Genomic DNA, 23,696 nt, shown 5'->3' on the forward strand with positions numbered 1-23,696 from the left:
AAACGGAAACGAAAATTGATGTATGACAATTTAAAAGTTATTACTTTTGTTTAAATTTTAAGTTTATTTCTCATATCTAAACGAATGTATGTTTGTTAATTAATTTTCTTCAGCCAAAATGAAACATCTTACAATAATCTTGATTTGTGATGAAATAGAATCCAAAAGAATTAAAAATATAATTGGTTTTCCATGATGCTAGTAAACAACATTTTCTCTTTAAATTTTGTTTCCTTCCCATGTAAATTGGAAGTTTTAATTTCCTAGGCGCTTCCTGTTTAAGACTTTTCTTTGATTGCGAAATGATCCTGACCGTGAACACATTTCGGAAGTGGCGACTGGGCCCACATGAAGGTGGATTGGAAACGGCTGTATCGGTGTTGGCGTTGAACTCTTTGAGGTCCGGGTGTGGAGTGGAATAAAAGTCAACTAAATACCATGGTTGACTGGGTCAGCGGTCAGCCTCATCCCTCCAACTTGTTCATCCCTCCAACATTTTCTCTCTCATTTTGTTTACGAATATTAAATCATTATCAATTATAACGTATTTAACTGAGTCATTGTCAGTTATAAAATATTCAATTCATTAGTACGTTTTTTCTTTTGTAAGTGAAACGTTTTAAATTTACGATATTGTGGTATTGATGAATTCTGACTTTGTGAAGGTTAGTTGTACTTGTTGCGAGTGGTATCAGAAGCCAATGCTTGAAACTTGGGGTATCTCTCGCATCAAATGGTAGTAAGCCACCGATATTCATTCAAGTTCATCAACAGCAAAAGCAAAGAAAATTGCAGAGAAATTAATTTCACAAATTTCTCTTTCGTCGCACAATAACTCTCCTTCCAATAACTTCATCAGTCTAAACAGAATTAATTAAGAATATCAACCGAATATTACCAAGTGGTCGGGATTGGAATCGAACACAATGCTGAAATAACAGAAGAAAACGAAATTATTATCAAACGGGCCCTAAGCGTTTCACTTCAAGTTCCAGAATGGAGATTTGTAAAGGGTGCTCAATGGCAATATTCTAAAAAGCCCCGCCTATGGTTTCGGAGTATATTTACTGTAAGTGAAAATCAAAACTCATTATAAACAAGGATTGTAGCATCTTGAACGTTGATTTACCATTTGACGTTTTTCAAATAACTGTCAACAAACGAGAAGTAACAGTTTGGATCATCTAGTTCCTTGGTTTATCAACCTCTCATTTGTCTCAAAACATAACTATATTAATTATTCGTTTTAATGACAAGAGAAACTATATTAGTCATTTTGCTAATTGCAAATACTCAAAAGGTGCAGCAGTGCAATCAGTATACAAGAAAAGAGTAGCAAAGTATCATCACCTCAGAGCCGGTAAAGCCTTCTCTTCTTCGGTGATAACGAGCTTGCCCTCTGTGAACTCACAAGCTGCAATGGGAACGCTGAGCTGCTTCTGCAGCTTCTTCACAACAAAAACTTGTGACTCTTCGCATATTGTTACGACAGTGCCCTTCCGGCCAAGCCGACCAGTCCGACCAGCTCGATGTGCATAATGAATTGAGTCAGTTGGCAAGTCCAGGTTGACAACAAGATCACATTCTGCCACATCCAAACCCCTCGCTGAAAGTTCATTTGTCACCAGGATTCTAACCTCCCCATTTTTAAACTTTTTCAGAGTTGTTGTTCTACCAAGTTTACCAAGATCCCCATGTAGCTCTGCTGCTACCATTCCACGAGCCTCCAGCTTGAAGACGGTATCTTTAAGCTGCTTAGTGTGGTTCATGAAGACTATAACAGACTTGGCATCGAGAGCATGAACACATCTTCTCAACGCATCAACCTTGTGTTGTATCTTTGTGACACAGTAGTAGTGTTTAAGAGATGGAGGTAGGCTCTGTATTGCAGACTGACCTTGCAAATTTTGGGATGGATCGGAATTGGTCGATTGTCCTGACAAATTAATGGGCCCCGTTGGAGAAATAGATTCAATGGACATGACTTTTTTGGCTTGGATGAGAAGTGGATCGTGCCCCCAGCTCCTGGCTGCCCGTATCACTGAGAATGGTACTGTGGCAGAAACCAAAACGGTCTGACGCTCAGCCCGCTTGGCAAGTGATCCTTTTGGTCCATGCGAGTCTCCAGTAGATTTCCTCCCAACATGTTCCAATATCCGGTGCATGTCCTCCCGAAAATTAAATGACAGCAGCTGATCAACCTCATCTAAGACCAAGAAACGACAGCCGTGGGTGTGAAGCTTACCAGCTGCACTAATCTCCGAAAGCCTTCCTGGGGTACCAACAACAATGGAAGGTTTATTTTTCCTCAGCGCTTCTTCCTGCCTTGTTCGATTTGCGCCCCCAACAAGCTGCTGCACCACTTTTTTGTGTGCAGGCCCTAATATCTTCTCAAACTCTCTCACAATTTGCATACCCAGCTCCCTAGAAGGAGCCACAATTACTGCTTCTATATCTGTTTTCTTCCCAGGTTCACCATCGCCCTCAGATGTTCTCGTCTTTAGAGGGCCCACTTCAGAAAGGATGGGAAGAAGATAAGCCAATGTCTTTCCTGAGCCCGTGTAAGATTGAATTACAACATCATGATCTTCGAGAATTGTTGGAATTGCAGTGGCTTGAACATCAGTTGGAGTCTTGAAGCCTTCCTTCTCTAACCTCTCGATCAACAAAGGTGGAAGGCCGAGCTCAAAAAACGACTTCGCATTAAAGATACTTGAATCTATTTCAAGTGATCTGTGTGGCCCAGCTGCCTTCACTACATGGCTTCTAACCACCTTGGCTTTACTCTTCGGGACATCTGTAAGTGACTTCAGCACCTTGACTTCATTGATTTTCCCATTCTCCGGAGTTTGAAGATCGCCTTTGAAGCCAAGACTTGCAAGACTCAGACTACAAACACTTCTATGGAACCAAGCATTCCGAGAAACATGTGGAAACCTATGCAAGGTGAGAGACTCTCCAAAAAGGAGCAACCTTGGAGAGATCAATGCTGGCATCTTTAATAGTCCCCACCAGTAATTACTAATTAGATACCATCGGATTGAACTCAGAGCTGGAAATTCGGATTTGAGAAGAAACAAGAATTACATGATAGGACCGAAACAGAATACGTATCTCAACATCGTATTAACAGATACTTAATAACTATCAGTAAATAGCTACTGAAACAAAAATCAGATCAGTAAAAAGTATGGAAACACTTCATCTGACATTAAAACGAAATGGAAAATGCACCATACCAACAGATTAGTAACTTAAATTAGTACGAATTTACGAAAACAGCATCAGGATTAGAAATTTCATGACCAAATGTAACACATCTAGCATCTATATACTACATAATCCATGAAAATTTTGAAACAATGGAAGCTAAAAGAATCAAAACAGATAAACGTGTCCAAATATTAAATTTTGTTCTTCCAAATTTGACAACACAACAGATAAGATTAGAATTACATTTACAGCAGCAAATATATATACAACAAACAGAAAACAGAAGCAATTCAGCAACACAGCGAAGCTCAAGTCAGAGCAAATTGGAAATCAAACCCTAAACTAGATATGGAGAAATACCTTTTAATGGTAACGGGTTACGTCGTCGGAATGGAAGCCGCCTAGGAAGAACTGAGGAAGAAGAAGAAGGTGGGAAGGGCGGAGGAAACTGATTCAGACCACAAGTTCCACTTGAGAAAGGGTTTAAGAGGGGGACTGCGGGAGGAGAGAGCTGCTGGGTTTACGGATGAGGTTCTACGGTTATGAATGGCTAAGGATGGGCTTGGTGACTTGGGTCAGCTGGGCTTCCGATCCTAAAAAAACTGAAAATAAATACTGTGGTTCTTTGTACATCAAAGTTTCGTCTCAAGACACCTTGATTTCTTTGAAATTTTGAATGCTCAATTTACTCTTACACCTTTGTTTGGACATCCAAAATAATTTAGTAAACTTTCAAAAATACTCTTCTTTTAAGATTCAGAGAGGATCTGGATCTGTTTCAAAACACTATGGATGTCCAAAGAAAATAACCGGCAACCTTAAGAAATTATTGAGCCATTTGTGGTAGTTTTGTATTGATTATAGTCATTTTTTTAAAATAAAATTAATAAATGTTCAGAGACAAAACTTGAACATACAAAGAACCACTCCTGAGTAAATTATGGTGTGGATGGGGGTTTTGGGCTACTAGGGGCATATCCAAGCTCGTTCATTTTGAGTTCAACTACATCAGTAGGCAAGGAACCGGATCCTCTATGGACTCAAAGGAACTAAGCCCAAGCATCAAATGATTCGAGGCATTGAAATTTGATCCAACGGCTACAATTATTATAACTTTTAGAGGGCACCCTGTTTGTAGCCGTTGGATCAAATTTTAATAGCCCGAATCATTTGATCAGTGGGCTTAGTTCCTTTGGATCGGAGGGAATCCGATTCCAGTAGGCAAGGGATAGAAAAAGCTTTGTCGGCAGTTCCCTTCGTCAACCCTTTAGCAACAAGGCACCCAAAAGTCCATGCCTTAATCTGGATCAACAGATAAGTGTTTGAGATGTGGTTTTGTGTGGAAGTCACGTCGAGTAGAAAGTGTTTGGAATCCATCACATTGATTAACATATCTCGTTTTACTAGAGAAATTGTCGCTTATCCTCTCTAACAAATGAGGCTACAAATTATATCCATAGACTAAATTGATTCAGTTGGAATTTAGAATTATGAGGCCAAATTAGTGAAACGATTAAAACAAATAAACCATTTTGATATTCAACCTAATTCGGCCTTAAGGCCAATACGACCTCCGGCGGCCTTGAGCCATTGATATTGTGCCCACTCCAAATATTTGGAATATTTGAATAAAAGTAACAAACTAAAATAAAGGCAAATGGCATTTGGCTGTCAAGGTTCTAGAACAAGTTGATCTGCGAAATAATAAAGGAAATAGAGAAATATAATAATCCTAGCAATTTAGTCATACGGGTTCCTATCATGGAAAGTCATTTCGCATTATCATTTTCTCTTTTATTTGTTTGTCTTAACAAATTAAAAGATAATTAAAGGATAAAAATAAAGACAAGACAAGTGCAGACGCTACCTTTGTATTATAACTACTTTGGTTGTTCCATGTGCATGTAATTGGAATATTGAAGAAAGTTCACATTTTACTGTAAAATTAATTGACGATACGAGAAGTAATTCAATTTCTTATAAGTACATACAAGATTCTTTTTTTTTTTTTTTGGATGTAAAATTCATCCTCAACAATTAGGCTTTGACAAAAAATGATAATAATTCTTGTGATATCAATAAGCTCCGTATAATCTCTTTTATTCTCTGTACAATCTCTTTTATTCTCTGTACTTCTATGCTTTATTTTGAACACTTGCAAAGTAGTCAAGCAACAACCACATACATTATTATTTTGTTCTCTGTGTCAATAATTAGTTAGTGTTTGGTCAGAGCAGGATGGAATCATCACTCAGTTTTCCATACATATTTTTTCTTTTTTTATAATGTCAAAAAAAATCTTCCTTCCATGCTTACAAGTGTGGCATGTTATGGCAAGAAAAATATGTGCCTCCCCACCTACCTCAAATTATAGATCATTATTTTCTTTCAAGTTACGTACAAAAGATCTTTATGAACTTTTAAGCCAAGCTCAAACAATTTCCTTCTTTTATTTCCTAAGAAGAAGCCAACAATATCTTACATACTATAGGTTCAAATACTTGTGAAATTAACAACAGGAATACACATTCAGCGAGCACGATCTGTTATTGGTGCTTGGTTACTTGACATGACCATTATTCTCAATAGCGCCTTCATATATTTGAGAGTTTATCATCCGATATCAGATACTCTCAATCATAGTTGGTAAATTTGTGTATAATACGCGTATTACACACATGTACATATTTTCTTAAAATACTTATGTTTTTCCGCACACGTCTTAATGATTCGTTGAATTACACATTTTTTTTTAAACTCCAACATATGATATATGTATTGATTATACATGTATTTACATACTTTTACATTTAATACACGTTATTTAGACATGTTTTTTTTTTTAAATAATGCACATAAAATTCATAAATTCCCTATGTATTTTTAACATATTATTAAAAAACAATATTAATTTTTAAATTTCTTAAAAAATGGCTGGACTTTTTCAAGATATATTTTTAACAAAGTTGTCGAATAATACCCATATGTATTTATTACGTATTACTTGTTGTGTATTTTACCAACTATGATCTCAACACTATTAGCTACCAATTCACGAATTTTTTCTACAAATTTTCATCTTGTCCATTTTTGTATTGTAGTACTCATTAGTAAATAATTTTTTTTTAAATCAAAACAACAATGTCGCTTCCACTCCAATATTACTATCATAAAAAAAGACATTATTGTGAGTATACATTGAAGGAAAAAAAAAAAAAAGTTACAATAAGTTAGAGGGAACATGAAGCCAAACCCAAAGAAGAAGTAGAAAACTATTGGAAACGAAAATCAATTAAGACAACTACTAAGAGAAACAAAAATTTGGAAGCGCCGAAAGATTATGAGCAAAAGGTGCACTTGCACACAACAAACAAGAATTCCACCAATGAACCGCAACATGATCAACACCATAGTTGCAAAAGTTGCAAATGCACACAACAAACAAGAATTCCACCAATGAACCCCAACATGATCAACACCATAGTTTGCCAAACAATCTACCACCTAATTTCCTATGCAATAAATGCGAGAAAACTGAATATGCATAGAAGATAGAATGGTACAACAATTTTCCAATCAATTGATAAACGCCAAGGCACCTGAGAAGATCCATTAAAAAGAAAATGTATTGTTAAAGAAGAATCACACTCAATCCAAAAAGAATGCCAACCCCTCTCCAAAGCCATATAAACATCATGAATAATAGCTTTAAGTTCTGCCTCCGAGGCAGTAGTAATGCCAAAAGATACTGCAAAGTATCCAAGACAATGACCCAAGTGGTCAGGGAAAAATACCACCAAAATTAGCCATGCCCGGAGAACCTCACCGCCAATGTTAACTTTAACTTGAAAAATTGCTAAAGAAAATGAGCACTCGAAAACAACTAATGAGTAGATTCAATAGCATTACAACACAAAGAGCACATCGATACAAAAGAGAACCCTTGGTGAAGCAAATTAGTAAAGGATAGTTCTTTTGTCCCCCCTATGGGGGACTTGCTCGTCCCTCCACATATGATTAAAAAACCTTTACCATCCGAACATCATAATCAAAACCATTCAATCTCTTTATCATCATCTAAAGATTGTATCTGCAAAAAATAATCAATTTAGAGATCGTTTAGTCACCCACATGCATAAAACAAATGGACAGTTCATCATGAAGTTGCTGCTTAGTACCAAAACTGTTGATTGATTTAATACACATAGATGACTAAACAATCTTCACATTAAATGATTTTTTACAGATATAATCTTTAAATAATTATAAAAAGAATGAATGGTTCCTTTTACGATATTTGAACGATAAATGTTCGTTAATCTTAAATAGAGGGACAAGTCCCCATAATAAGAGGACACAATCATATTCCATTAGTTAACTATAATTCATTACAAACCGTTGAAGCACCTATATATATATATATATATATATATATATATATATATATATAAATTCATTACAAACCGTTGAAGCGTATATATCTAGAGAGTTGTTATTCTTACCCCAATGTCTTATCTTCCCACCGACCTTTTAATGATTTTTTTAATTACAAATTTGTCAATTTGTAAAATGATTAATAAGGACCTTAGTTACCCCCTTTTGCATTACTTTTTTTTTTATATATAAAATAAAAAAGAAAAGTTTGGATATGATAACTCTCACGCTATGTTTAGACGATTTGTCTCCTTTAAACCCTAACTCATCCTTCCATCTCCTTTCATTCAAAGAAAGCAAAAAGAATGAACTTAGAAGATGATGTTTCTATGGAATAAGTAGATGATTATGTTTCCGTCGAAAGGGTAAAAGATAATTTTATGTAGGTCATCTTGATTTGTTGACATCGTATAATTGAAGCATAGCTGTGACATCCCACATCGCCCAGGGGAGTGATCCTTATATGTATATTCTCATCCTTACCTAGCGCGAGGCCTTTTGGGAGCTCACTGGCTTCGGGTTCCGTAGTAACTCCGAAGTTAAGCGAGAAGGAGGCCAGAGCAATCCCATGATGAGTGACCCACTGGGAAGTTGCTCGTGAGTTCCCAAAAACAAAACCGTGAGGGAATGGTAAGCCCAAAGCGGACAATATCGTGCCACGGTAGTGGAGCGGGTCCGGGAAGTGATCCGCCCCGGGGCGGGATGTGACAATAGCTCTGTGATTTTTTATCTCTAATTATATATATATATATATATATATATATTAAGGGTTATTTTAGGACTAATAGTGGGTAGGAAAATAACATTTTAATTTTTTAACATTTTATAATGGATGTAAATATAACGTGGATGGGAAAATAAGACAACGAAATGGATCTAGCAGCTATCATATTTATATATAATGCAACACTCACCTCTCAGCAAGTAGACGTCGAAACATAAATCCAATTAAACAAAGGGGAATAAAAAATTAAAAAGAAAAAAATATATATATACCAACTCTTCCAAAAACTGCAAGAATATACACAAGCAACGGCAAATTTTCTTTTGCAATATTCGACTATATCTCAAAAGCATATTTTTATTTGAGACGTAATTACACAAACACTTAATTAAACACTTAATTAAATATTAATCTCCAGTTTGTATTGTATCTAGAAGGCAGGCAAGGCAATCCATTCAATCCTTCCTCTTGTTCTTCTTGAGCAGGATGAACGACCAGCAGCCGCGACTCTTGCGCCTGCAATTATTCAAGCAGAAAAACACCATTAAGAAAAAAAACCAAAAAAATTAAAGACAAAAAATTATGATGAAGTTGAATATTCTGTGGTGCGTAGGACCAAAGATTGAAAGTGATGTGTACATTTTGTCACCCATTCGATCATTTGAACAGTCCATTTATAAGTCATGGTGCTACTAAATATAAAAACATCTATATACATATATATGCCTAAAAAATTGATATATAATGTTTCATATTATAAGAAAAACACTTCAAACTCCAAACTTTACAAAAGCAATTGGTATAATATAAAAGGAATTTCTTGCACTAAGGCGGCATATGAGTTTAATTCTAATACGTAGAAATCAGACCCTCTGAGTTTAATTCTTATAATCCTAGTTTTAAGAATCAATACAACAAGTTAACTTATATTTATTTTATTTATTAAACTTATAGTTGTTAGAGTGTCTGTACTAATTTAAAATTTTTGTAGGCCCTACCTTGAAATTTTTCACAAACGAAAAATATCTGACCATAGTTTTAAAAATACTAGAATAATATAATGTTTTGTAAACGTCACAACAATTTTGTAATGGTGACAAATTCTAGAAGGCCCCTTCCCCAAAACTTGCACAACTTGTGCACCAAACAATCCTTTATATATATCTTCCAATCTTAGATCGTGACATTTGGCAAATCAGCTTCTAGAATGTTAGTGAGATACATGTAACTCAACCACTCTCACACGTTTTATGGCTTTACTTTCTTGCTTTCCCCCTTTCTCTCTTTCGTTAATGGAGACTTTGATATTTAGGAACTTCAGATAAACTTTCCCCTTCACCCAAATTTTCTAAATGTTGACTTAGAGGAATTCGGCACGCACTGGAGCAATCGATGTTGAATGACAATAATCTAACGGCCAAGAAACTCACTGCATAACGACTCGTACTAAAAATATCGCAATTTAAATAGGTTTAGGTTTTTAAGTTTTTAATACTTCTCTCATGAAATCAATAAACTCAAGATTCCCATGTTTCATCGAGAAAAATGACTTGCTCTGCAATTTTAACACAATCATGGAAATAAGGCAGATGAATTGAAGACAATACTGAAAATTAAAGAGAATGGTTTCCAAAATAAAATATATAAATCAACTTTCCTTTATCGGTCTAACTTGCTAAAAAGTGTTACGAACTATAATTTTAAAAATTCAAATTTAGATTAGATTAAATTAGAATATCGCTCGAATGAAAATGAAACTACGTGATAAAATTGATAACATACCTGCTGTTGCTTCTGCTGCTACAACTACTGCTGCTGCTACTGCTGCCGCTGCTTTTCATGCTCCCACTATTGATGCTAGAAACACCACTTTCGCTCCTTTCTGATACAGAAACTCTCTTCATCTTCCACCATTCATTATCCACACCCACTCCCTTCACAGATCCATCCACCCCCTGAGGCTTTGGAGACACCTTCGCACTCGTATTATTGCTATTTGCACCCACTGCCAAACACCCACCCTTCTTCTTAATGCTCTTGTTGTTCTTCTTACCCCCCAAAGAAATTGGCAAAACCATCTTCAAAAGAAACCCCCCACTATCTATACTCGCACTCCTCATCACCATTTTCTTTCTCGCACCATTGTTCTTCCTTTCGTTTACGCTTCCGTTTCCATTTCCCATCCTGATCATCAAATTCTCAGTACTTCTATTATCATCTTCTTCCTCTTGATCTCGATCTTCTTCTTCACCACCCATTGTCCTATACTTATGCTCGACGAGATCTTTCAGTGAAAGCTCATAGCACGGCTCGGGCATGTTCTTCACCATCTCCATCAGCTCCCTCTGTCCTCTGGCAATCGCTTGCGTTCTCGAAGTCGGGGAAAGACTCCGGTAGTTGTTCACGCGGTTCGTCGTCTTCCACAACGGCGGCGAGTCAGACTCATCATAGGGGGCAGCAGGAGTAGTATCGACGTTGATACGGGCGTCCATGCTGTTCCAACTCCTGTAGTTTGCATAATTTTGAGCAGTTTTCTGAGCCCGGGAAGCGTAATTTACGGCCTGCCAAGAATCGTAGGTTGTTGTGTCCCCTTTAATTTGGTCGTCGGCGCCGCCGTTGAAGAGGAAAGGGTGTTCATGTGTGTTTGTGTTGGGACCAAGCATGGTGTTTGTTTCCTGGGAAAATTTTGAGGGGAAATGGAAGGAAAGTGATGGAAGAAGAAAGAAAATGGGGATTGTGTGAAGGGTAGGGTTGTTGTAGTTAGTGTGCTTGAAGCAGGGATTGCCAGGTGGGTGGGTGCTGGGCGTTATCACCGACCCGTTTTTTCTTTTAGTGTATTTGTCATTTTCTTGGCACCAAAGTTTTTAATGGGGATATCAGGCAGGGGGTCAAGGGGTTCTAGATGGGGGCAGCGCTGGGTGGATGTGATTACCTTGCTTGTCCTCTCTGTATTTTCTCTTTGTTTGTTCCTTTTTCTTTTGTCTTTTGAGGAGGAGCTAAGATGCTAACTTATTAGGCTTTTAATTCCTTTTTTCTCTACTAGATTTGTAGGCTATTTATTTCAATAAAATATTGTACTTAAAAAAAAAAAAATTCGGTTTGAGCAATACTTTATTTTTTATTTATTCGAGTTTAAGTCAAGTTCTTACAATATTTACATCTACATGGCATAATTATTATTTCGATCGTCAGATGGTGATTGTGTTAAATGCATAAATTCATATAAATTATATCTTACCGTTAGATAGTTATTGTATTAAATCATATAAGTACTATAGTCAATCTTGAGAATTTGAAGAATCTTAAAAATGTTTAATTCCAATCAGAATTAATTTTAAAATTCAGAAACCTAGAAAGAGGAATAGTCACTAAGACAAGAGCTAGGTAAACAGTCGTTGGAGCAGAAGTTTCCACCCTCCCCCTAATGAGCAAGTAACCTCCCTCCTCCCAGGTACGACGAGACTAGTCCGGTCAAGAGATAGGAGATGATCATCTAGTTATAGCTCTTATTATCTTAGTTGCTTTTGAAAATGTGAAGGATTTTTCTTTTTATTATTATTATTATTATTTAATGAATTTGGAGGATTTTATAGTGAAATTTAGACTTTAAGAAGTCAAGTCCCCCTCTGCTATATTTTGAGGGAGTCTATTCAAATCTGCATAATAGTGTATATGAAAGTTCATTAAAACTCTCTCAAACCCCATGAAAGGTTGTTTTATTAACACCACACATGATGTATTCAACAATATATGAGATACCACTAAACAATTAGTCCATGAATTTATAACTTAAAATCCTTCAAAATTTAATTAAGTACACCTCAATTTATTTTATATTAGAATATCGCTCTAATCAAAATATATTCATTTTTTAAGAGAACTTTAATGAAAAGTTCCCGGTACTGTTCATTTTAACAAAAAATTACATTTTTACACTAAAAAGTCAATCATGGTACTATTCATTTTATTCTTTATCTTGTCCTTATCGTTAAAACTCAAAGTTTTCAAGCCCTTTCATTAGTTTTTTTTTTTTTTTTAATGATACATTTACAAGAAGAGGTTATGAATTTAAGCTAAGCTACACAATTAGAATGTCATAATAATTTAGTGTCGAAGTTACCATTACAAGAGTTTAACACAAAACTTAACATTTTTTTTTAACAAGTAATATTGTCTATACTAAGGGGGTGGAGAAGTGAACAAAGCATCACAACGGACGAGTCATAATAATGTGGTTTAAATTCTTCTTTTACGAGAATCAAATCTAAGATCTTTTACTTACAATAAATACTACTAAACTGTAATGATAAGTAATTAAAAACTTCACACTTTAAGACAAGAGAAATAAGCTTGAATTGTAGTATTAAATGATGGAGATAGCTGTTTAGATTTGGATGGACTGAAATGAGCCGCATGTCCCATTCCTTTGTCTTAATTTATTATTTCTTGACTTTTTAGTTTTGTGTTTTGCTACTATAAATGATATCCTGTAACGTCTATATATATCTTAAAGTGTAGTTTATTATAGCTTGATTAATCTAATCATACTTTAATTTTGTAGTTGCCTTTATAAAAAGAGAAAAAAGGAAAGAAATAAAGGGCAATATCAAACAGCAAAAGCTCCTTCTGCCTGCTTAGTGCTAGTAATTATGTTGTCTGATTAGACAAACTATTGGAGGAGGAGGTCTTTGCTTTAAGTTTCACCCTTCCTTTTAAGGCTTTACACGTTTCTCCACTTTTAGCGACTAACTGCTAACCTGGCCCCACTTTCTTTAATATAATAATCTCCCTTTCCTGAATTGGCTCCAGAAAACATGAGAGCCAAATTTTTTTTTTATTATCTAAATTATCTATTAATAGTATTTTCTTTTGTAAATTAAAAGAAAGCGACAAAATTATTTAACTTTTTACTACAGAAAGAATGTTAAGCAATAATGTAATTTTATAAAATTAAATTTTGTTTTTTTTTTGTTTTTAATCTCATGTAGATGCGATTTTAGCATAGATTTAATATTAAAAGAATAAAACAAAAAATCTGGAATAATTCTATTTTTATCATCTAAATACACCATTCTTATGTTGCAATTGAAGTAGACATTCACATCGATTAAAAAAAATCCTATTTTAAGGTGGATATATACAATTTTACATCAATGATTTTTATTAATAAAAGTATTAAAAAATAATGATGAAATCTACTTGCTCACGTTTTCGAGAAATTTTTTGAGGTACCGGATACCCCAGTCGAGTTGGTATTCCTAGCGAATAGAAGCTTGACATGTAATTATCCAAGTTTTTAATTAAGAAAATGTCAGACTAGCATTTTTTTTTTGATAACAAATTTTCTAATTTACCCCAAAGCCTAACAGAAATTGAGAATAATCACCCTCAGCACCACCCAACCCAGTGCCGGCAAGAACTCAGCCAAGACAAACACCCACCTCAATCGAAGCTGATAATTTTCACTGGAGAATGTTGAAGTTAATATTTTCACTGGAAACTGATCGACGACACTCCGACCTTCAAATTAGATGTCGCCGACCTCCGATCGAAGCATGAGGGTGGTCGCGGGCAACTTCTAGGATCTTTCTCCGGCGTAAGGGATGAGTAGAGTGAAAAATTGGAAGAGAAGGATATAGAAAGAGAAAGGGAGAGAGAGAGAGAGAGAGAGAGAGAGAGAGATAGTGACGGCGAGGGGAGACGGAGATGGGTGGGAGTGGGGTGAAGGTCGGAGACTCGGGACGACGATCTGGGTTCAACGGTTTTGTTTTAACTTTTTATGTTTTTTTTTTTTATATAATTATTTTCTGAAAATGTTTTGTTAGGGACTAACTAGGAAGATAGTAATTCAAGTGCCAACGTGTGTAATACAAAAAGAAGATAGCCAGGTGTCGGGTGTCTATTGGTGCGGAGCACCAGCTCTATTGAGTACCCAGTACCCATAAAAATTTCTCCACTTTTTCAACCTCACCGCTGGGCCGAACCCCTTCGTCACTGCCAACTGGCCGAATAACTACCTGATGGTGCTCCAGCGGCCGGCGGTGGTTGTTTTGATCTGCCACCAACTCCAAGTTTGCAATTTCAATGGTTTATGCTTTCTAGCCGAACTTTGAATTTTCACTGGAATTATCTTCTGTTTGACTCAGATCAGTTGGAAGGATGAAGCGTACACAGGAGCTGAACATATAAGGTTTAAGCAGCCAAAAAAATAATAATAAAAAACCAGAAATTCGACCTAGATGGATACTTAAACTTCACAGTATGTGTATACTAAATGCGATATAATAAGAACATAATAATAGTATTGATTGAAAAATCTGTCTTCAAACTCCTATTCCGCGTTCTCTCTCTTCCGCTCACATTCTTATTTTAAAAATAAAAATAAAAAATATTCACAAAGACGAAGTGCGTAGACATTTGCTAATTTTATTTAATAAGGAAATTGAACTATTGACATTGGCTTGAGGTAAAATTCTCTTTACAACTCAAATTATAAGTTACTAGTAAATGCCCCAACATAAAGAAGTGTATGTGAAATTTTTTATTTTTGTTTTTAAAATTGAAGGAGGGAGGAAGAGAGTGAGAAAGGTGGGAGTGGGGCCACAGAGAGATTTATTTTGTATTTTTTGTTGTGATAAAAGGCTAAATAGTCGTTTACTCTTTTTTGGTTGACAAAGATGATTATATTAATATGTAATTTATATTAGTATGAATTTAGTTTGTTTTTATTCGTGCAATATTTTAATCTAAAATGCAAGAAATTTTAGGGTTTTAGGAATTTTATCTAATATATAATCATCCAAGATATTTCATCAAGTAGTCATACTTCCATTTTTCTTGAAAAGGGCGATTTTTAAGTTTTTACTTTATATAAGCGGTATTATTTGCAATGCCTTTTAGAACTTGGACTTAATCTCACTTTCATTTCTGGTATAATTTTACACCCAAATTCGGAGGGCATTTAGTTCACACCACACTAGTTTGACAAGCTCGTACTTCCTTTTTTTTCTGTTTTTTTTTTTTTTTTTTTTCTTGGTTGGAACGACAACATAGTAATTCTATGCTTACATGGAATTTATTCCCAACAAATTCAGTTCAATTTGATTTTTGAATTGAATTTGACAAATTTGAAATTAAAATCGCACTAAACTAGACAAAACGGTTTAATTCGACCAATTTTCGAGCCCAACTCTAATTTGGATCAATAACATCATATGAAACAATGTGTGTCGTTTGATAACTATTTTAATTCTTTTAGTTTCAAAACAATTAAAAACAAAATGAATATCAAACTCCCTAAAAAAATTCTCCAATTGGAGGTTTATTTTACCTTTCTTTGAGTTCTTATTTTAAAAGCATAGAATTTGTATTAAATTATGCATGGGCGGCAATTCTCTGTTAAACCTTCTTCTCTGCGACAAAGGTCATCTGACAAAACCCTCAAATCCCGCCACCGCCAAAGCCGTTACCACCACCATTCTCAACCACCTCGACTCCGGCCGTCTCCGAAAAGCCGTCTCAATCCTCTTTTATGCCCCATTCCCCTTCCATTTTTCTCTATACGCTCGACTCTTCCAGCTCTGTTCCTCCACCGGCAGCCGCGCCATTGTCGAGGCCCGCAAGGTCGAGTCCCATTTGTTTACTTTCTCCCCCACCCCGCCGGTGTTTCTAGTGAACCGTGCCATCGAGGCCTTTGCGAAATGCGGGTCTTTGGGGGATGCGAGGGAGCTGTTCGAGGAAATGCCTCAGAGAGATGGGGGGTCTTGGAATGCTCTGATAACGGCGTGCTCACAAAGTGGGTCTCCTGAGGAAGCCTTTCGCTTGTTTGTGAAAATGAGTAGGTCAGGTTTTTTGCCGAATGAAATTACGTTTGCTAGTGTTCTTGGCTCCTGTGCTGCTGTTTTGGCGCTTTCGCTTTCGAGGCAAGTTCATGGGCTAATTGTCAAGTATGGTTTTGGCGGGAATGTGGTTATAGGGAGTTCACTTGTTGACATATACGGGAAATGCGTGATTATGGATGATGCCCGTAAAATATTTGACGAGATTAAGAACCCGAATGCCATTTCATGGAACATAATCGTGAGGCGGTATCTGGAGATGGGTGAAGGAGAGGAGGCAATAGTTATGTTTTTCCAGATGTTTAAGGCAGCTGTAAGGCCACTTAAGTTTACCTTTTCTAATGCTCTTGTTGCTTGTTCGAGTATTTCTGCACTTGATGAGGGGATACAGATTCATGGAGTTGCAATTAAAATGGGGTTCGATGACGATGAGATTGTTTCAAGCTCCCTTATCGATATGTATGCCAAGTGTGGGGATTTAGAGAGTGCCAGTGCAATTTTTGACCAGCCCAATTCAAAAGATGTGATTTCTTGGACTTCAATTGTTTCTGGGTATGCAATGAGTGGAAAGACATGGAAGGCCAGAGAGCTCTTCGATGAGATGCCCGAACGCAATGTAATATCTTGGAATGCAATGCTGGCCGGGTATGCTCGTTACTCCCAGTGGGAAGAGGCAGTGGATTTTATATTTTTGATGCGGAACACAACCAATAATATAGATCAAGTCACTCTTGGGTTGATCCTCAAGGTGTGTGCTGGCCTTTCAGATGTGGAATTGGGGAAACAGGTGCATGGATTCATATACCGGCACGGTTTCTCTTCCAGTATATTTGTTGGCAATGGCCTTCTTCACATGTATAGTAAATGTGGGAAAATGAGAAGTGCCAAAACAGTCTGGTTTCACCAAATTAGTCACTGGCGGGATAGAGTTTCTTCAAATGCTTTGTTGAGTAGCTATGCTCGTCGTGGCCGGAGTGAACTAGCTATGACAATTTTCTGCGAGATGCAATGGTAGGAAACACCGGATTAGTTTACGTTTTCAGTTCTCCATGCAGCTTGCGCAAATATTTTTGCTCTTGAGCAAGGCAAACAAATACACGGTTTCATGATCAGAAATGGTTACACAATGGATACACCCTTTCTCCTCTTTTTTTCCCGTATGCTTCGCTTCTGATAGCGTTGCGTTAACCGACCTATCTTGTAACTTATTACTTAACTGATGCAGAAACAGGCAAACAAGAATAGTGAAGGCTTTGCCAGCAGCCGTACTCGATTAAATTTCGTGCATTGAATTACTGTTTTATTGATTTGTTAAAAGTATTTTACGAAGAACATTCGTAAGAATCTAAAGCATAAACAGCACGCATTTTCGAGTACGGTTGGGGGTCTAACTTCTAAGGGTTGTATGGTGTTAATTCTGGTTCTAGCGTTCAAGGAGGTCCTAATTTTGAAATCCCCATCTGATTGATCAAAATAAAAATCAACCAAACATAGACTATAAGCCCTAACCCTAACCTTGGTATGATCTTACAAGATTAAAGGCATAACTTGTAACCATTGTTTACGACAAATGGTCTCTCTCTCTATGCACCGAGCTCAAATTTCCCAATCTCCCTTTCTGCAATTTAGTCTAGTTTTAAAGCCGGATGAAACACTTAACAAAAACTGGATTCTACTGAGGAAACCTCCACATATTATGAGTCCATTGCCCACCACACATTTCTTTTCAAGTTTAAATGAGGGGTAATTGACTGTATCTCAATTGAGTAAACCATCTACAGCTTCTCTTTTCTTCCAAGCTTGTCTACCGCTTTCCCTTCCTATTCTCTCCAGATTCCACGTGAACTGCATTACAGCAGTTCTACTTTGGCATCCCGTTTGATCCGGAGGGTCAAAAGTACGAGGTCGCCTCATGTAATACTAAAACTGCATGGGAAGAAGATTAGTTTATTGTCAATGTGCGGTGACATACATATGATTACGAAAAAAAACAGCGTAGTTAAATCTCATTATAAAGAACAAACTCTTTTGGTCTCTCAAGTACTTCTCTGTTCAAAGTTTTAAAAGGCGTTAGTCAGGTGGCAGTCAAGGGTCTATCGCCTAGATGGGCCTAGGTGGATTTTCTAATTTTAATTAAATTTATTATATAACGTATAAATAAATGTCTACTTATATTCAACTATATAGATTGCAAAATAGAATTACATGTTATTTATAAAGTACTATAACATATTGAAACCATGTGAAATACGCATATAATGAGTGTTTATCCAAGTATCCAACAAGTCTTTTACAATTTATTGAAAACATAAAATGCAAAATGGAAGTTATCCATTTTTCTAATTTTTGTCTGAATGAGAGTCGCGACCTAGGCGGACTAAGTAGGCGTTTTTCTTATTTTTAAACACCTAGAGATTAATCGTGGAGTGCCTTGGCGGGGATTTTTAGAACAGCACATCTATTAAATCTTGTATGTTATTTTTTTTTTATTTATCCAATCCGACAATTATAAAAAGAGTGTGCGAACAAAAAACAGTACGTAAAAATCACTTTTTTAAGAGTATTTGCCTATCATCACTAGCATAAAAAAATTATAACTAAAGGACACGTCTTTGGATCCAATTTCACAAGGGTAATGCTATCTACACATTTATTTTTACCTCTCACACACTCTTTTATTTTTTATCGTGGATTAATGACAAAAGATTAAAAAGGAATGGGTGCGCCAATAGGACTATCAATCACAAAACTAACGGCAGCCAGGAACGCTGTCCTTTGCTTGCGCAGGAGGCAAAACTTGCTTAAAATTGTTAATGCTTTTCACATTTAAGGCGTTGTCGATTGGTTCTTTACCGATCGGTAGCTACGTAGATGGAAAAAGAAGAAGCAGATCCAGCAGCAAAATCACCCGCAATACGGTACGGTATCACTGCTTAAACCCTGCATTGCCCAAAAGCAACCATCTCTGTATCCATACAAGCACTGAGTTTGCATGCACTCGTACTTTAAGCAGCTTCATGGATTTCATAAGACCTCTCTCTCCTATTATTCTCGTCTAATAGATCACTGTTTGTCACTAAAGTCTGTAAATTTTGTGAAAATTATACACGCCCAGTTGATCAAAGTAGGGTTTAACAGCCATACTTTTCTGGGTAATCGTTGTCTCGATGTTTACTTTCGATTTGGTGACACCCTGCACGATGCATTGAAAGTGTATGATGAAATTACCGAGAAGAATCTCGTTTCGTGGAACATTTGCTTAAAGGGGCTCAGTCGATTTGGGGAGATTCAAAAAGCCCGCCATATGTTTGCTGAAATGCCTGAAAGAGATGTAGTTAGTTGGAACTCAATGATTTCGGGTTATGTTTCCTGTGGGTTTATTGATAATGCATTGGAGATTTTCTCACAAATGCAAATCGCTGGCGTGAGACCTAGTGAGTACACATTCTCAATTATGATGACGCTTGTGACGTCTGCTTGTTATGGTAAGCAAATTCATGGTGATATGATTAGGAGCGGTATGAATTTGTCAAATGTGGTTCTTGGGAATTCTTTAATTGACATGTATGGAAAGCTTGGTTGTGTGGATTATGCTTTTGGCGTGTTTTTCACTATGGAGGAGGTGGATGTTATCTCGTGGAACTCTTTGATTTCAGGTTGTCATAGATCAGGGTATGAGGAATTGGCACTAGATCAGTTCTTTTGGATGAGAGCCACCGAGTATGCACCTGATGAGTTTACAATATCAACTGTGATCAATGTTTGCTGTAACTTGCTTGATTTGGAAAAGGGTAAGCAAACATTTGCCTTCTGCTTCAAGGTGGGATTTTTTTCTAATAGCATTGTATCAAGTGCTGCTATTGACCTGCTTTCGAAATGCAACAGATTAGAGGATGCAATCCGGCTCTTTGAAGAACTAGATTGGTGGGATTCAGCCGTTTGTAATTCCATGATTTCAAGCTATGCACAGCATGGCTGTGGGGAGGATGTTGTGCAACTGTTTGTGTTGACCTTGAGGGAGAACCTAAGGCCAACTGAGTTTACACTCAGCGGCATGCTAAGCTCTGTGTCCATTTTTCTTCCAGCAGAGCCGGGTAGCCAAATTCATTCTTTGGTTGTTAAGTTAGGTTTTGAGTCAGATGTAATTGTTGCTAGTTCACTTGTTGATTTGTACAGTAAAGCTGGATTGGTAAATTATGCCATGAAAATATTTACAAATATGGGCGTGAAAGATTTGATAACTTGGAACACCATAATTATGGGTTTGGCTCACAATGGTAAAGTGTTCGAGACCCTGAGCATTTTCAAGGAATTGGTTAGCAAGGGTGCTGCACCAGATAATTTAACACTAGCTGGAGTTTTATTGGCTTGCAACTTTGGGGGTTTTATTGAAGAGGGGATGACCATATTTTTAACAATGGAGAAGGAATATGGAATCGTACCTGGGGAAGAGCACTATGCTCCCATAGTAGACTTGTTGGGTCGAGCTGGTAAACTCAGAGAAGCAATGGATGTACTAGCAGCAATGCCTTATGAACATGGTTCTGTGGTATGGGAATCGATTCTTCGTGCTTGTGTGATTCACGGGGACTTTAAACTCACGGAAAGAGTTGCAAAAAGGATGATGAAGTTGGTGCCACAGTCATCTCTACCTTATTTGGTACTAGCTAGGGCATATGAAATGAGAGGAAAATGGGAAAGCATGATTTGGGTCAGGAAAGCCATGATACTTAACGGGGTGAAGAATGTTGTAGGATGCAGTTGGATTGGGATTCAGAACCATGTATATACCTTTAACGCAGAAGAATTACAGCCTCCAAGAGGCAAAGACATTTATTTGATATTGAGATTACTGTCATCGGAAATGGAGGCTGAAGATTACACTGACAATCTAACAAAAGTAGTGCTGAGACGATAAAAAGTGAAGACAAGCAACAGAGTAAGAGTTCATCTCCTATTATTGATCCATATAGTCAGGGATATAGTCTGTCCAATTTCATTTAACCATAGTATATCAATTATTTGTAAAACACGAAAATTTGATTTGAATCTCTTTGTACTGCTAGAATTGTTCTAATTTGTGGCTGAATCAATATGCTAACAAAATGTCCAGGTCTCAGATGTAATTGTTTTTGTAGTGAAATTGCTAGGCTGACGCCTAATGAATTGCTTGTACCATGCTGCAACTCTGTTTACCGTTGTTGAAACTTGAAATAGCAATGCAGTCCATTTGAGAATAAATAGTTTTTAGATGTTCCAGAGCTCCTAGTTTCAGATAGGACTAGCGACAGTGGCTTATGCGCCCAAATATGGGTTTGTCAGCCCTGGATGCAAGTTGCAACTAAATGCCACAGGTGCGTGTGTGTGGGCGGAAGTTGTTAGCGTTACTCTTTAGATGATTGACAGCCGAAGGCCAAAAAGCCGAAACATGCCCATTTGAAATAGAAAGATGCTTTGGTTTGTCGCGAGTTTTTTTCTGGTTATTGCCTTAAGCATGAAGGGTGCCTGCCTCTGATGAAGGCTTTATGCTCAACAGCAGAACGTGAAGATTTTGCTACTTGGAACTGCATTTGATAGCCTTGGCCTGGACTAATTGTAGTAGAGATTGGCTTGGATAGGCTTGGCTTGAAATTAGTTCTGTCCTACGTTTGGTGTGTCGTATGGAAAAGGGACAGGATAATGCTGCCATCCTCAACCAGGCTGCCCCCTCCAACCTCACTACCAGTACCAGCCATGACCCCAAACCCCCCTCCCGCACCCAACCCGACCTTCCCCTCTTCCCTCGAAATATGCGACCGGTCGAAGGCGAGTGATACTGTAGCGAGTTGAGCAGGGATGAGCTCCAAAGTTCGTGGTGTTTTCTAATTTTGTGTCTTATTTCAGGTTAAGACATATGAGACCCTTGATACCCATATCGTTTTTCAGTTTTCAAGTTTTCAGTTTTTGTTTTGATTTTTTATTTTTTTTTAACAGAAAATCCGTTTGGTAATTATTTTCAGTTTTCAAAAAAAATAAAAATTGAAAACCAAACACTAAACTGCTATTTGTTTTTAGTTTTCAGTTGCAAATCTGTTTGGTAACTACTTTCAGTTTTCAAAATGAGAATTGAAAACTGAAAGCAAGACTAGTTTTCACCTTTTTATTTTCAAAAAACTGAAAATAGTTACCGAAAGTGAAAACAAAAACTGAAAAATTGAAAACGAATTTTTTTTATCAAACAGCCTCTAAAAATCGAAAATGAAACCGAAATAGTTATCATACGGTCTCTTATCTAAGATAATGCTAGGGATATCAAATTTGCAAACAAAATTTTGTAAGTTTTGTTCTCTCCAGCATTACCCCCTTATTTAATGCTAACTAATCTAGTTCTTACACCTAGTTTGGCCTAACTTTTTTTCTTTTAATGCTAAATAATTTTGTCCTTGCACCTAGTTTAAATTGCGATTAAATAATTTGATTCCAGTCCAAATTTGTTTAAGTTAAACAAGGGACCCATTAAAAAATAGAATTCTTAAAGAATCATCAAAGTATGAAACCATTTTGATGCTCAAGTCTCCATCAGGCACATCGATGAAATCAAATATGGATATCAATTTTTTAATTTAAAAACATAATCAGTGATCCGGATTAGTTCATTTTCTGCACCTGTTGGCATATCTTGATCTACTTTGGTTTCCAACGAGAGGAGATAATAAACGGACAATTATTGCTTGGCTCCTTATGTGTGCAAGTTATTCATCTTTTAATAAACAAATTTGTTCATTCTCTTTATTATTGTTCAAATTTATTTATTTTGAATAAATCTTTCTAAAGGTAATTTTATTTGACGATAAAAAGAATGAATGATTTGTATGATGACGTTTGAACGGCAAAGTGAACCAAACGTTGTAACCGAATTTAATTTACTAGTAACGATCAAGAACGTACACATGTTGAAAGAAAACTTACAATTGCAACCGCATTAGGAATAAAGTAGAATTACTTAGTCTTTGAGGACCCACGTTCAACTAACATGAAATATAATATTGCTAGTCGTAGTGCTATCCTCTGATGATCTTGTAATGGCCGAATAAAAACTGGGTATTAGTCACCTCCAATAAACGTTGAGCTTCTTCTTAATAGTCATTTGCCATGCAAATGAAACACAAAAGCCACCCCCTCAACTTTAAACAACAATTGGTGCTTTAAGATCCAAATATGAGCAGTAAGTCATAGTCGGTACAAAAGCTCTCCTTGACAAAGTAAAAGAGCGACCACAACCATAAAAACCATTATCAAATAGAGCGAAACAACTAAAGGCTCACAAAGGCAATCATGCCTTGGCACATGGATTACTTAAAAAATCATTTTTTTTAAATAGTTTAAAATGCGGCGGAGACCGGGGTGGTGGGTTGTGGCGGAATCATGGGTGCCGGTTCGGGAAGAGGTGGCTGGTTCCAAGTCAACGTACTAACATTTTTACTATCGGCGTGGGATAATTATGATAT

General features: G+C 36.6%; 4 protein-coding genes across 4 annotated transcripts; 2 read left to right on the forward strand and 2 right to left on the reverse strand.

Annotated features, from left to right (window-relative positions):
- Nucleotides 1–986: 986 nt before the first annotated feature.
- LOC137729029 (DEAD-box ATP-dependent RNA helicase 47B) lies at nucleotides 987–3,734 on the reverse strand. Its single transcript, XM_068467848.1, has 2 exons — nucleotides 3,574–3,734; nucleotides 987–3,052 (listed from the first exon to the last, which is right to left on the reverse strand). Exon 2 carries the CDS (start codon nucleotides 2,994–2,996, stop codon nucleotides 1,347–1,349), a length of 1,650 nt encoding a protein of 549 aa, XP_068323949.1. The 5' UTR covers nucleotides 2,997–3,052; nucleotides 3,574–3,734; the 3' UTR covers nucleotides 987–1,346.
- A 4,948-nt stretch (nucleotides 3,735–8,682) lies between these two features.
- On the reverse strand, nucleotides 8,683–11,231 carry LOC137729844 (uncharacterized). The gene is made up of 2 exons (XM_068468887.1): nucleotides 10,154–11,231; nucleotides 8,683–8,887 (listed from the first exon to the last, which is right to left on the reverse strand). The coding sequence occupies exons 1-2, from the start codon at nucleotides 11,032–11,034 to the stop codon at nucleotides 8,827–8,829; spliced, it is 942 nt and encodes a 313-aa protein (XP_068324988.1). The 5' UTR covers nucleotides 11,035–11,231; the 3' UTR covers nucleotides 8,683–8,826.
- Nucleotides 11,232–15,640: 4,409 nt separating this feature from the next.
- Nucleotides 15,641–17,490, forward strand: LOC137727245 (pentatricopeptide repeat-containing protein At3g26540). The gene has a single exon (XM_068466101.1). The coding sequence runs from the start codon at nucleotides 15,752–15,754 to the stop codon at nucleotides 17,222–17,224; it is 1,473 nt and encodes a 490-aa protein (XP_068322202.1). The 5' UTR covers nucleotides 15,641–15,751; the 3' UTR covers nucleotides 17,225–17,490.
- A 1,486-nt stretch (nucleotides 17,491–18,976) lies between these two features.
- Nucleotides 18,977–21,316, forward strand: LOC137730233 (pentatricopeptide repeat-containing protein At1g43980, mitochondrial). Its single transcript, XM_068469299.1, has one exon. The coding sequence runs from the start codon at nucleotides 19,202–19,204 to the stop codon at nucleotides 21,125–21,127; it is 1,926 nt and encodes a 641-aa protein (XP_068325400.1). The 5' UTR covers nucleotides 18,977–19,201; the 3' UTR covers nucleotides 21,128–21,316.
- The last annotated feature ends 2,380 nt before the right edge of the window (nucleotides 21,317–23,696 follow it).

The sequence above is a fragment of the Pyrus communis genome, chromosome 3 (genome assembly GCF_963583255.1).
Source record: "Pyrus communis chromosome 3, drPyrComm1.1, whole genome shotgun sequence".
Lineage (NCBI taxonomy): Eukaryota > Viridiplantae > Streptophyta > Magnoliopsida > Rosales > Rosaceae > Pyrus > Pyrus communis.

Bases quoted from the DNA above. Each gene is read 5' to 3' on its own strand.
- LOC137729844 (XM_068468887.1), bottom strand. From the start codon at position 11,034: ATGCTTGGTCCCAACACAAACACACATGAACACCCTTTCCTCTTCAAC. The intron at 8,888-10,153 runs GTATGTTATCAA...GAATAATTGCAG, and splicing joins AGCAGCAGAAGCAACAGCAG to GCGCAAGAGTCGCGGCTGCT.
- LOC137727245 (XM_068466101.1), top strand. From the start codon at position 15,752: ATGGGCGGCAATTCTCTGTTAAACCTTCTTCTCTGCGACAAAGGTCAT.
- LOC137730233 (XM_068469299.1), top strand. From the start codon at position 19,202: ATGCACTCGTACTTTAAGCAGCTTCATGGATTTCATAAGACCTCTCTC.
- LOC137729029 (XM_068467848.1), bottom strand. From the start codon at position 2,996: ATGCCAGCATTGATCTCTCCAAGGTTGCTCCTTTTTGGAGAGTCTCTC.